An 11358-nucleotide genomic window follows, 5' to 3' on the forward strand; every position below is an offset into this window, starting at 1 on the left:
CAGGATTGCAAATTCTGAATCTCTGTATTTGAATTCTGAGTAACCTATTTGTATTCAAGCAACTATGTGTAAGAGAACACGACGGAATACTGATATTTTCGTACTTTTAAAAAATTTTAAATAATTCATAGAGGTTGAAAATCCTTGCTACATTTTATTAAAAACATAGCAATATTTTAGTAGAATACTTAAATAAGTAGATAATAATATGCAAGAAATAAAATTACAACCACCCCTGAACATAGAATTTAAAATCGCAAAACTAAACGTTCTAGTGTGTCTTTATGCTTCCTTTTTCCTAAAAAATTCTAACTGAAGTATTTAAAATTATATAACATAAACTAGAAAATGCACCCATGTTATCCTCTTTATTAGTGTGGTTTATACATTATGTTTTTACATTTATTTTCCTTCCTATTAATTTGATTTTCATTACGTTTAATTGTACATGTTTATTTGTGGAAGCTGAAGTAATCCTCGATCGAGATTTCAAATGCTCAATAAAAAGAAGTATAAACTTAAAATAATCATAATAATTTGATCAGCCACTGCAATAAATTTATTGCTGTGTAGTTTTTTCGAGAAGCTCGTTCTTTCAAGCAAAAAAGAAAAAGACTAAAGAATACTTGTCCTGCGAGGATTCCAAGGATCAACGTAATTTGTTTCGCTTCCAGTTTAGAACATGTCTAGGTGTTTTTGCTAGTACCTGGAATTTTGTCATTTGTCGGCCGGGAAATCAGTGGTTTTTCCCCTGTGAGCAAAACAACCCGTTAATTACGTGGCCTTGTTTTCCCATCTGTGAAATACAAATGACTTTAGCAGCGTTGCGAGCTTTTAAGTGGCGCAACGACCCTATCGTACGCGATATTTGCAGGGACGTCTAATTGCGACCATCAGGAGTGGACTCCGCGACAAGGAACATTAGAATTTCATTAGTAAGTTCGGTGTGACTCTCTTTGAAGTGGCCGTGCACGTCAAGTAGGCGTGTATTCTGTATTTATGTTTCTAACTCCACTGCCTTCTTCCCTCTTCGAAATTGCTTTAATATGTTCCTTTCACGACGACACAGACACGGTAGCTGTGGAAAACATAAACTACTAAAATTCAGAACTATGATATAATAAGTCCTTACTGATCGATACTATTTAAGCCTCACTTTATGAGCCATGCTTTCAGATGTGGCAATTTTGCAGTTTAGTGACTTTTCCCGATTCTGGCTATTTGACTCCGGTTTTTTGTGAGAACTTTATTTCGTCACTAAACGAGGTAATCAATCAGGGGAGCTCGGAAAAATACTAAATCTGGTGACTGAAATAAAATGACATGGTTAACACTTCCAATTATCTATCCAAGTAACATTGGATAGTGTTTGGAATGCAGGAATGAAATATAAAGCATCCCTTCGACGACTGAAATTATAATGGTAGACACTAATTGACTCAATCTCCTTAATTCAAATTTTGCTTGAACCACCGAAATTACAAGAGGTATTAACATCAGCCAGCGTTAACTACACACCCAACAAAGCCTTTTGCTAATATCTCGGAAACTAAAGATAAGCGGCAATTATACGTATAGGCAAAAGTTATTCAAAATGTTTATCCTGACGACATTTTTCATGGTCATAGAAATTTGTTTAATTCAATCTGGTAATATATAATTGTTCAATATATAATTGTTCAAAGTTTTTAAATTTGACGTTTTTTAATAAAATAACAAAAAGTATATTAACTTTTTCAGCTGCCCTAGTTGAGTTTTTGTTTTATTAGTAAAATAAAGCTTTCAAAATAAAAGCTGAAATCGAAGAACCAACACTGGGAAAAGTCACTAAACTGAAGAATTACAGCAAGTGTTAACACTGAATTTCCGAGCTGTGTATTTCTATCCACAATCTTTTGGTACGACATCTAGATACTTCAATAATCTGTGTATTTTCTATAGAGGTTGTGCGTAACACATTGACTAAACGTTTCCTTAGGAGTACACCTCTCCTTTTTTCCAGGAACACTTCCCTCAGCTGAAGAAACCATGAAGAAAATCAGTCTATCTCAGTTTCTTAAAAGAAACAGTCCGAAGTATATCTACTTCAACTGTATAATCACATGCATTCACTTTTCAGTAAATCTTACCCGTTTGGACCGCCAGTCATCCTCCAAAAAGGTGTTCCAAACTGAAGACAGTCGCTACTCCAAAGGGTAGACTTGTTCTCGATAATGTAAATAATTGGTAGCGTTGCAGGCCACGTCGGTGACTTGGTGTATGATGCTATTGGTGTATTTGGTGCGCAAAGGTGGGCCACCAGAGATAATCACACCCTGTATTTTTTCCTCTTTCTCCTCCTTGCCATAGAAATCCTCGACGTAATCAGGAAATTTGTCGAAGCAACCAGCGTGACTTCCACCAGGCTTCTTGGGGAACGGAACATAAAGTCGACCAGGTCCTATCATTTTCGGCGTGACCTCGATCGGCCGTACGTAGGTGGGTCCAGGAGATTTCTCTTCGTAAGGATTTGGCGGGAAATAATCCAGCGGCGCGCTGGCGTTCAGGAATCGACCCACTCCTTTTTCTGTTGCATACGAGTGCAAATAGAAACTATTAGATACAGTCTCAGTTAATCCTTTAGTCTATATTTTATATGTTCTGAGTGGAGAAAAAGTATGAGGGGAAATATTTGATGCTTGAGAAGGATTAACTTGCAGAAGTTTAAATATCGTGAGATGTGACTACTTTAAAATATATTATTGTCTGTGTTTACACTGTGAATACTTTTACAAAATGAAGCAACATTACTAATTCTGTTATAGATTTTAAAATTACAGATAAAAATTCTTTATATCAGCCCATACAGCACGTACATTACATCAAACAAATATTCCTCTATATTCTGATAAATTGAATATAATGAAGCAAACGAAAATATAATTAGTATTGTTTTCTGACTCCACAGTCCAAATTATTAAGAGTACAGTATGTATTTTTCAGTATAAAATATCGTGAAATGAATCGAACGGGTTAATGACGGAAATAATCACATTATGCACATCGGCCATTGCACGTAAAATGAAGAAATGGGTCTCCAATAAATTTCCGAGCTGTTGGAATTGATATTGACTTTTATTTAGAGAATATAATCATAAAGATGGATATAGAGACGTATGTAATTATTAAGAGAACTACATTCTGCATAAATTGCATACAATAATATCAATAAGTATCTCTCATCTCAAATCTTTGAAAATATTCATTTACTTTTATGTATCTGTATGTATACTCATTATATTTGTAATGCTCTTTCGTTTTTTAAGAAAAAAGTAATTACTTAATCCTCTCAAACATAAATGAGAGCAGTAAAAAGTTTATATAAAAGTTTGCTGAGAAACAAATATAAAAAACAATGTACTATGAATCAGAATTAACCCGCTGACCATCTCTGCCGCGTTTGTCGGACCATCTGCCATCCGAGAATTTTTAAAAGAAATTAACGAAAACAACTACGAAAAAGAAAGAATTTCCTGTCACCGTAATACACATTAAGAAAAACATGTGGCCTTGATTGCAGAGAAACAGTTATTTAACTTAACACGCAAGGAAACAGCCGTGTTTAATAAACACAAAAGCCTCGCGGCAGCCACGACGAAAGTAACCATTTTAGCTAACTTCTCTTTATAATGTCTACTCTCTTTGACATCAGTCCAGGGAAAGTTTGTTTCTATGCAGAAAAAAAAGCTGGCCAAGAGCAGCGAAATTTCATTTTCTTGGTTTTCTGGAGTCCTTGACACCGAGACTCCAGACATCGTTCACATTACACCCCGTTATACAAACTTTCTCTTCGTCACTATCGTGTACATCTACTTTAACCAGAAAAGTATAACGAAAGGAATTAAAGTAAAGGATAGTTTAATACAAAGTATACTGAAAATTGTGGTACAAATCGAGAGGGGGTGATTTCTGATGAAAAAACAAACCGAATATGTAGAATAACAATAATTAATACAAGTCTTCATTTTTCAGAAAAATATTTTCTTCTTTTCGAGAAACTCCATTTTATGTATTTAGAGAAATTACCAATTTATTAAACAAGCAACAGAACGGTTGCATTAAACGTGAAGAGAAAGTAATGTAGCCTGCAAGAACGCCGAATATATGTATATCCTGTGTAAAACATGATTTTTAATTATAGGTAAACACTGAAGAGCTGTTTTATGCTAAAAGTAATAAAAATATAATAAAAATAGTTGAATTAAGATATCACATCATACAGGCGTGTGACGAAGTAAAAGCTTAAAACATTTTCTTTGCAACAAAACGAAACAAAATTTCTACAATTTCCAGTTCAACTAAATAAATGATCATACACGTTTAGTGCATTCATTCGATCCATATCAAGTCATAATTATGCTTGTTAGAATTACATGTGAACAGTGTAGCTAAGTATGAAGAAGTCTCGGTACCGAACCTTTGCATAAAAAGTCGTAATTCTACATTTCTGACTTCTTTTCACTCGAAAAATCCACCCTTTTCAGCTTGTACTACGATTTTCAGTGTACCATGTATATTCATTCGCAAAGCAGTTTGAGATAGGAACTGCAGTGAAACAAATCAAGAAGAGCTGAGAACTACTATACATAGAGAAGAGATACAGTAGAACCTTGATCTAACGACTTTTCATTTATGCTTAGTCTATTTAAAATAACATATATCCGTCATAATGGTACCAAGACTGCAGTAACACATCGTCTGAAATTTGAATTATGATTTAGCAATAGTTCATGGAAAATAATAAAATGAACCATTACAAGGGTAAGTACTTCAAGTTGGAGTCTCATATGAAACTAATTCATCGCGGCTCTACTGTACTGCTTAGAGACGAAGTATTAGAAAAAGTTAAAACATAAGATCTCCCTATACAAAAATGGGAAATAGACTTCTGAATTTGAAGGATAGATATTTTACTGGTTCTGTATCTTCTCCTCCGATCATAAGGCTCGTGAGAATACTTTGGGAAAGGGTTGATGGTAATGTCTGCGTATCCAGGTCCTCCAAGAGGATTAGGTTTGATCTTCACATTCGGTAACTCAGGTCTACGTTTCCTCTTTTTCCTCTCCGCAGGACTAAAATGAGTCACCTTCTCGAAACAGCCGTAGTAATCGCCAGGGGTTGCATGCTTCTTCGATGGCGCAGGTGGCAATAAAGTACCCCCGATTTTCGCTTTCTCACGTTCTATCTACAAAATGGCGGAAGAATTAAATCTACTGTACTAATTATTGCTGCGAAGCTACTCTCTCCTCGTTTGAGTCGAGGAAATTCATGGAAAAAATAAAGTAGTTCCTCTAAGTCTTTAACATGATTCCAAATGGCAAAATTCCTTACGATAAAGGAAGAAGAATTATGACAACGTGAGTGGATAATTAAATACCCTTTCCTGAGCTTCTACGCGGAATGGTTCCGTTAAAGCTTCACCGTGGAAAATTCGAACAAATTTCTCTTCGAACAAGTTGCTCGGTGGACCAGGAAGCATTTGACGCCCTTTCTCGATACCTTCCCGAAACTTTACAGGAATTCCATGGTACTCGTCGAAGGGTGCCGGGGATGGATCGGTAAAGAACCCTTGAAGAGGGGGAGGTGAATGTACAAGTATGAAACGAGAAGTTCCAACGACCAATGTGTGCTTTACCAACTCGATCGAGATCCCTTTTTCCAAATTGTTTGCCCAAAGCGTGCAAGTCTATCCACCTTCTCCTCATAGTTCTATTTGTCGAAAGGACCTCCCGTTATTTTATTTCATCAAATAACCTGTAATTTTAGCTGATCTCTAAATGGAGTAGGTCGCGTCAGTTCCTTCAGTTTCTAGGAGAACGTGTTCTGTTTTAAAAAGTAAAGCTAACTTCAGAAAGAACTACCCAGCGAAGCATGAGTGAAATTTTCTTCGAAAGAAGAATCGTTACTTTAAACCACATTTAAATAAAGAATAATTGTTTTAATTCTCAGGCGTATATGAGTAGCGTTTGACCTATAAACCATGAGAAAGTAAGTAAACGGTACAAACAAGGCGATAATGAAATGTTTCCTCTGTTACTGCACTGATTGTTAGTAGACGTTTACTAATATCTACTCATTAAGGACAATTCATTAATGATAGAAAATGTTCGAACACTTCCGTCTACTGATTTGTCAGCTGAATTTCGGGGATGCAGTCTTCCAACCTGATTTTGTGGAACCTGTGAATCTTCTCGAAATTTCGGGAGAATTACGAACTTGAAATCACACTGCAAGTCTGTCAGAAATGTATCAACTATTGAGCAAGGGGAAACAACGATCCAAGTTTTCAGTTTCAAAAGACTCATATCAACGGTTTGAAATCTGCACTAGCAAACTTCACTCTGGGAACTAGAAATACTGTTATTTCTAAACCCAGCATTTCCAAGACTCTACATCTTGCGACTATGAAGATCAAAGAAGGTTCAGTTGCGTGTATCATAACTGACAATTAAAAAAAAAAACAGCATGCACAGTAGTAGATATAATTTAGATCTCTCAGAGCTAACTAAGGCTCACCAACTACACTCGTGTCCTCGACAAACGCGTGTAATGGCAAAGCTATGTCGGCTAAAGAGAGGATATGTTTACATCTGTGGCTGAAATGTACGAGACGCATTAGGTTGTAACGAAATTACAGCGCTAAGCGGAAAATGGAAGGCACAGGGTAAAACCTGGCCAGAGTTACGATGGTACGTGCACGAAGGCAGCTGGATTCTGGATTATTACTTCAAGTTTTGAGTAAGTGTACGGAACGAGTGATCACTAGACAAGAAAGCAGAGAAAACTTCAAACCACTGCGAGAAAAAAGTACCGATCTACACTGTGTTTTCGTGAATTTTAATTTTAAAAGTCCTTTAAAAATCTAACGTGAAATTCCTAAACTCAACATGCACCAATGAGAACTTAATTGCAAGTTCTGAAGTCGAAAGACTATTTACATTGTGGTTGCCACTGTCTTAGCCTCATTTGAGAGAACTAGAATCAAGGGACTCTTCCTAAGATCAACAAAACGAGTTCCATTAATCTTATATAACGCTGCTATCAGCTGGGTCTCAAGTAGGCCTTTATAAAGTACATAACAAAAGCGTGTCGATATCACTGTATAATTGAGTTTTCTATGCATCTCATTGTTAGTACCACAGATTACTTGTCCTGGCATCCATCACAAGATCTAAACGTATGAAACGTAATAACAGAGTCCAGTTCAATATCAGAACTGTGATAGCTCATAGTTCATTGTCATAAAGCTGGGATTTAAAAGATCATAACTGTTCAAAAGTTCAAAAGAAATATTCTTGGTTAGTATTCTAAGTCATGATCAACTTTTCAGGATCGCCAGTTGGTATGCGTTGTGCCTGCAATTTCCTGTATCCTATCTACTCCCATATTTTCATGGGATCTCGCAGCTCGCGAACCGGAGCGACAACGGCCGCGATAATAACTAAACTTTCGATTGCCGGGGCGAACCATTAAGATAAGACGGCAAAACGGGACGCCCAGCTTTAAAGCGACCAAAGAAAGATGAAGAGGCTAGGAAGATAGAAAGTGAAACAGAGAGAGAGAGAGACAGAGAGAGAGAGGCATGAAGTAAGACCAAACAGAGAACGAGGAGACGAAGCTGAGAGATCGAGGAAGGTGTCGGAAAAAGGAAGTGGAAGGGGACGGTCCTCCTGAAAGGAAGCCAAGATGGGGGAGAGCAGGAATGGAGAAGGACCCAGCAAAATGAGAAAAGGACGCAGATATATATTTGGCTTCCGAGAGATCGATTAAGATTAAACGCCTAGTTGCTGGGCTTAAATCACGGTACAATGGAAAAGCTGAGATTGGGTTTCACGGATTGAAATCAAGAACGTGGCCATTTAATTTGCAAATGGAAAGGATCCCAACGCTTCTCCATCAGGCTGATGCGTGAGTCGTTTGGTCAAAGAATAGAAGTAAGTAGATTCTTTCCGCCTATTACATGCTGCCAGTAGAAGAGATCAACCCGTCAGACACGTTTGGCGTGCAAGTAAGCATTTTCAAGAACTGATAATTCAGAAAGGAATCTTCAATCGCAATTTTCTCACTTGAGAGTTTTCGTCCTATTTTACCATCTAGAGTGTAGCCCATAATGTTACAGTTGAGCAAACATTGGTAATATGGAACCTTTAATTTTAAAAGATTGTTACAAATAGAGAAATTTGTGTTTTCTATGAAAACTAATGCATAATTATATTGAATTGGTGAAGTGTGAAAAAATTCAGATTTAAAATTATAGTAAAGAAACTAACAAGAATGAAGTCCAGGAGTTTCAGAAAGTGATATCTTATAAGAAATGTTTGCAGGAAGCCCAGAAAACTTCATTTTTAAATCACAAATAAATATTAGATGCAAATAAATAAATATTTTTCAATTTCGGAAATTTATTGTAGTTTTACGTCTTTTATATGTTAGAAATATAAAATGATACGCCTTCAGCAATACATTCTTCATTTTAAACATTTTCACAAATAAAAATGCTTCCAATTATATAGATAACATATTATAATATAGTAGTACAATAAACTTCTAATAATTAAACAATAATATAGTAGGCAAACTATAAAAAAAAGTATAATAAACTTCTAATAATGAAACTACACGATGTATTGTATATGTATTTCAACAGGAAACTAAAAATTAAGGTAAAAGATAAAGACAAGGTAAACAATGAAATATTTTAGAGTAACTGAAAACAAATGTATACAATGATAAGCGATACAGAACTAACAATTTTAATGTAATTTTACCGAAAAATTCTATTTGGCTTGCTTCACAAATTATTTTTGAAAGACTAACTTTTTATCTATAAGGAAGTAATTTCTAATTTATATAATTGTCGATGAAATTCCTTGCAATGTTTCATATTACGAGCCCTTACCTTACATTCAATTATTCTCTAATCAACGTAGAATCATGTTATGTCCCTTAATTCAGAATTAGTTACATCAGATTTCAACCACATCACAGGAATACCCACACTGTCGCGGGATTTCCTTTACTTACTTAGGCAACGCCATCGTGGCATAGCGATTTCCCTTAAGAACAGTTTCCTAAGAAAGCTTAAAGTTTCGTCGAGCACCGCGAGTTAAACTGGAACAAAAACATTTGTGTTCCACGTGGATTGTGACCGATCTAAAACGATTTTAATTATAACGCACTGTCGCTACGCAAGCTATCGCCTCATGTAATAAAAAATTTAATCAGAAAAATAATTAATTGAATGAATCCCAAGCCCAGGAATATCGCCCAAGCACTTTTTCCTTCTCTCCGCCCCAACGGGCAGAAGCAGCACATTCACTGCATCAACATCGAATATTATCTTCACGAGGGTAAAAATTTAATTTGTAAAATTGAGGCTCTTCTATCGCAAAAAATTACAATCGAAGTTAAAGATATTTAAAAACTGTCGATTGAAAAAGTGAACAATGTTTTAAATCAGAATAATAAGATAAATAAGGTCATCGAACACGTAAGCTTTGTTCATTAGTCAGTCACGTTCGCCTCCAAACATCTCTGTCAACGCGGGACAATCAAAATCGAAATCCAGCTAACTTCAACAAGGTTCCTGAAGTTGCTAGATAAACTAATCGTCAAGCAGGTCGAACACCAACGTAGTAACTGAAGTACCAGGGTTGGCTGCCTATGTTCTACGAGTGGCACGCGTCCCAGGACCAATGGGAGAAGCCACAGAACTGCAGAATTATCGATGCCGTGGTGGCATTGCGGTGCTGTGTCCATTAATTCGACGTTAGCCTAAGGGGCTTTAAATAATTAATCCCGCGGTCCACCTGCCGCGATTAAACGGCGCGATTAAACCGACCCGTGGGTTTACTTGACCGAAGATCACCAACCTCCGGGCTACTGACTTTCTCTCTCGAACTTTGTGCCATCTGGAACGCCCAGCGAGCCATGGCCCATGCTCCCTCGACCAAAACAGTCTTAAAAATTTGTTCAACTGCTATTTGAGGGAAGCAAGAATCGACGGGCAAGGATGAACCTTGATGAACCTCCTATCGATCTTTATTTCTGAGGAATGAGTACACTGAAAATTGAATGCTTCATATGTCCCTGTTTCGTTAAGTTGCACATCAATTTAATACAGTTTGTAAAGTAATCCTTTGGCTTTTTACTATTTTCAGTATAACAGCATTGTATAATGGGTGGTAATTCATCCCAAGGTAATCGATATTGTATAACGCAACAATCCGTGATGCTGCGATATAATAGATTACATCCCATTACAAGTAGATCTGGCCATTCTGTATTTATATTACGTGAATATAATTACGTTAAAGGTTAACTAGGTAACATTAGAGCTTGACTTCAGAAGAACACAAATGTTTGTATGCAATATATGTGTATGTATTTCATCTGGTAATTTGGAATTGTAACAACTTCGATCGAATTTCGAGGGAAATGATGAAGGTCTTCCTCCGAATCTAAAATTGGCAAAGAGGTTGGAAGATGTTTTGTTTGTGATGATCAAAGTGTCAACCCGTTTATATGCACGGTCCAGTGTCGCTATTGTTGGCAAATTGGCGGTGGACAGATCCGTCGACGATGACTGGGGTTTGATGAAGTAATGGACGTTCTCTGTCGACGTGTTGACCTGCGCCGATTATATGCACCGTAATAGGACATGCACGGAAAGGGGGCGACAGGTGGCATAGTGACTACTACGATACGTGTACACACAGCTTTATAGGTATACTGTTTCGTGTATGTGCGTACAAACGCGAAATTAGTTGGTCCTGCTTGGCTCCAAATTACCCTGGAAAACGAAATCGAGTACAGTGCTTCGATACACTGTCCTAAAGTGTGAAATTACAATAAATTATCGACGCTTGGTTACTGAAGGAAGTCTAACAATTTCGAAAACTTCTTGTTCTAATTAAGGTGTACTTTTATGTGACTAATGTATAAATAATGACTTTTGAGGTACGTTTTAATGTGAAACGAAATTGTGATGATGTTCGTGGATGTGGAAGCAAAATACCACGTTGCTATTATATTGAACTTACTTATTATCGCGACAATAATCCATCAAGGTCCAAAGTAGCAATATTTCACTCATTATTTTTTTTAGCGAATTTACATTATTAACTTCGATTTCTTCATGTTACTGCTATGAAAGAAAATCTTAAAGATTAGCTGAATATTTTGTTTGTCACGATTTCTCCTTTCTGATCTAGATTTTACAACGTTTTAAAAATTGAAAAAATTGAAGTATTTATAACACCAGAGTATACCAATTTTTGACAAGTTATAGACTTCTCTGTGGATCTGTTTCATATATAG

General features: G+C 36.4%; 1 protein-coding gene across 1 annotated transcript; it reads right to left on the reverse strand.

Annotated features, from left to right (window-relative positions):
• Positions 1-849: 849 nt before the first annotated feature.
• On the reverse strand, positions 850-5744 carry LOC143185081 (cilia-and flagella-associated protein 96). Its single transcript, XM_076387806.1, has 5 exons — positions 5675-5744; positions 5417-5607; positions 4954-5224; positions 2130-2566; positions 850-1078 (listed from the first exon to the last, which is right to left on the reverse strand). The coding sequence occupies exons 1-4, from the start codon at positions 5742-5744 to the stop codon at positions 2184-2186; spliced, it is 915 nt and encodes a 304-aa protein (XP_076243921.1). The 3' UTR covers positions 850-1078; positions 2130-2183.
• Positions 5745-11358: the final 5614 nt, after the last annotated feature.

This window comes from Calliopsis andreniformis, chromosome 10, assembly GCF_051401765.1.
Source record: "Calliopsis andreniformis isolate RMS-2024a chromosome 10, iyCalAndr_principal, whole genome shotgun sequence".
Taxonomy (NCBI): Eukaryota; Metazoa; Arthropoda; class Insecta; order Hymenoptera; family Andrenidae; genus Calliopsis; species Calliopsis andreniformis.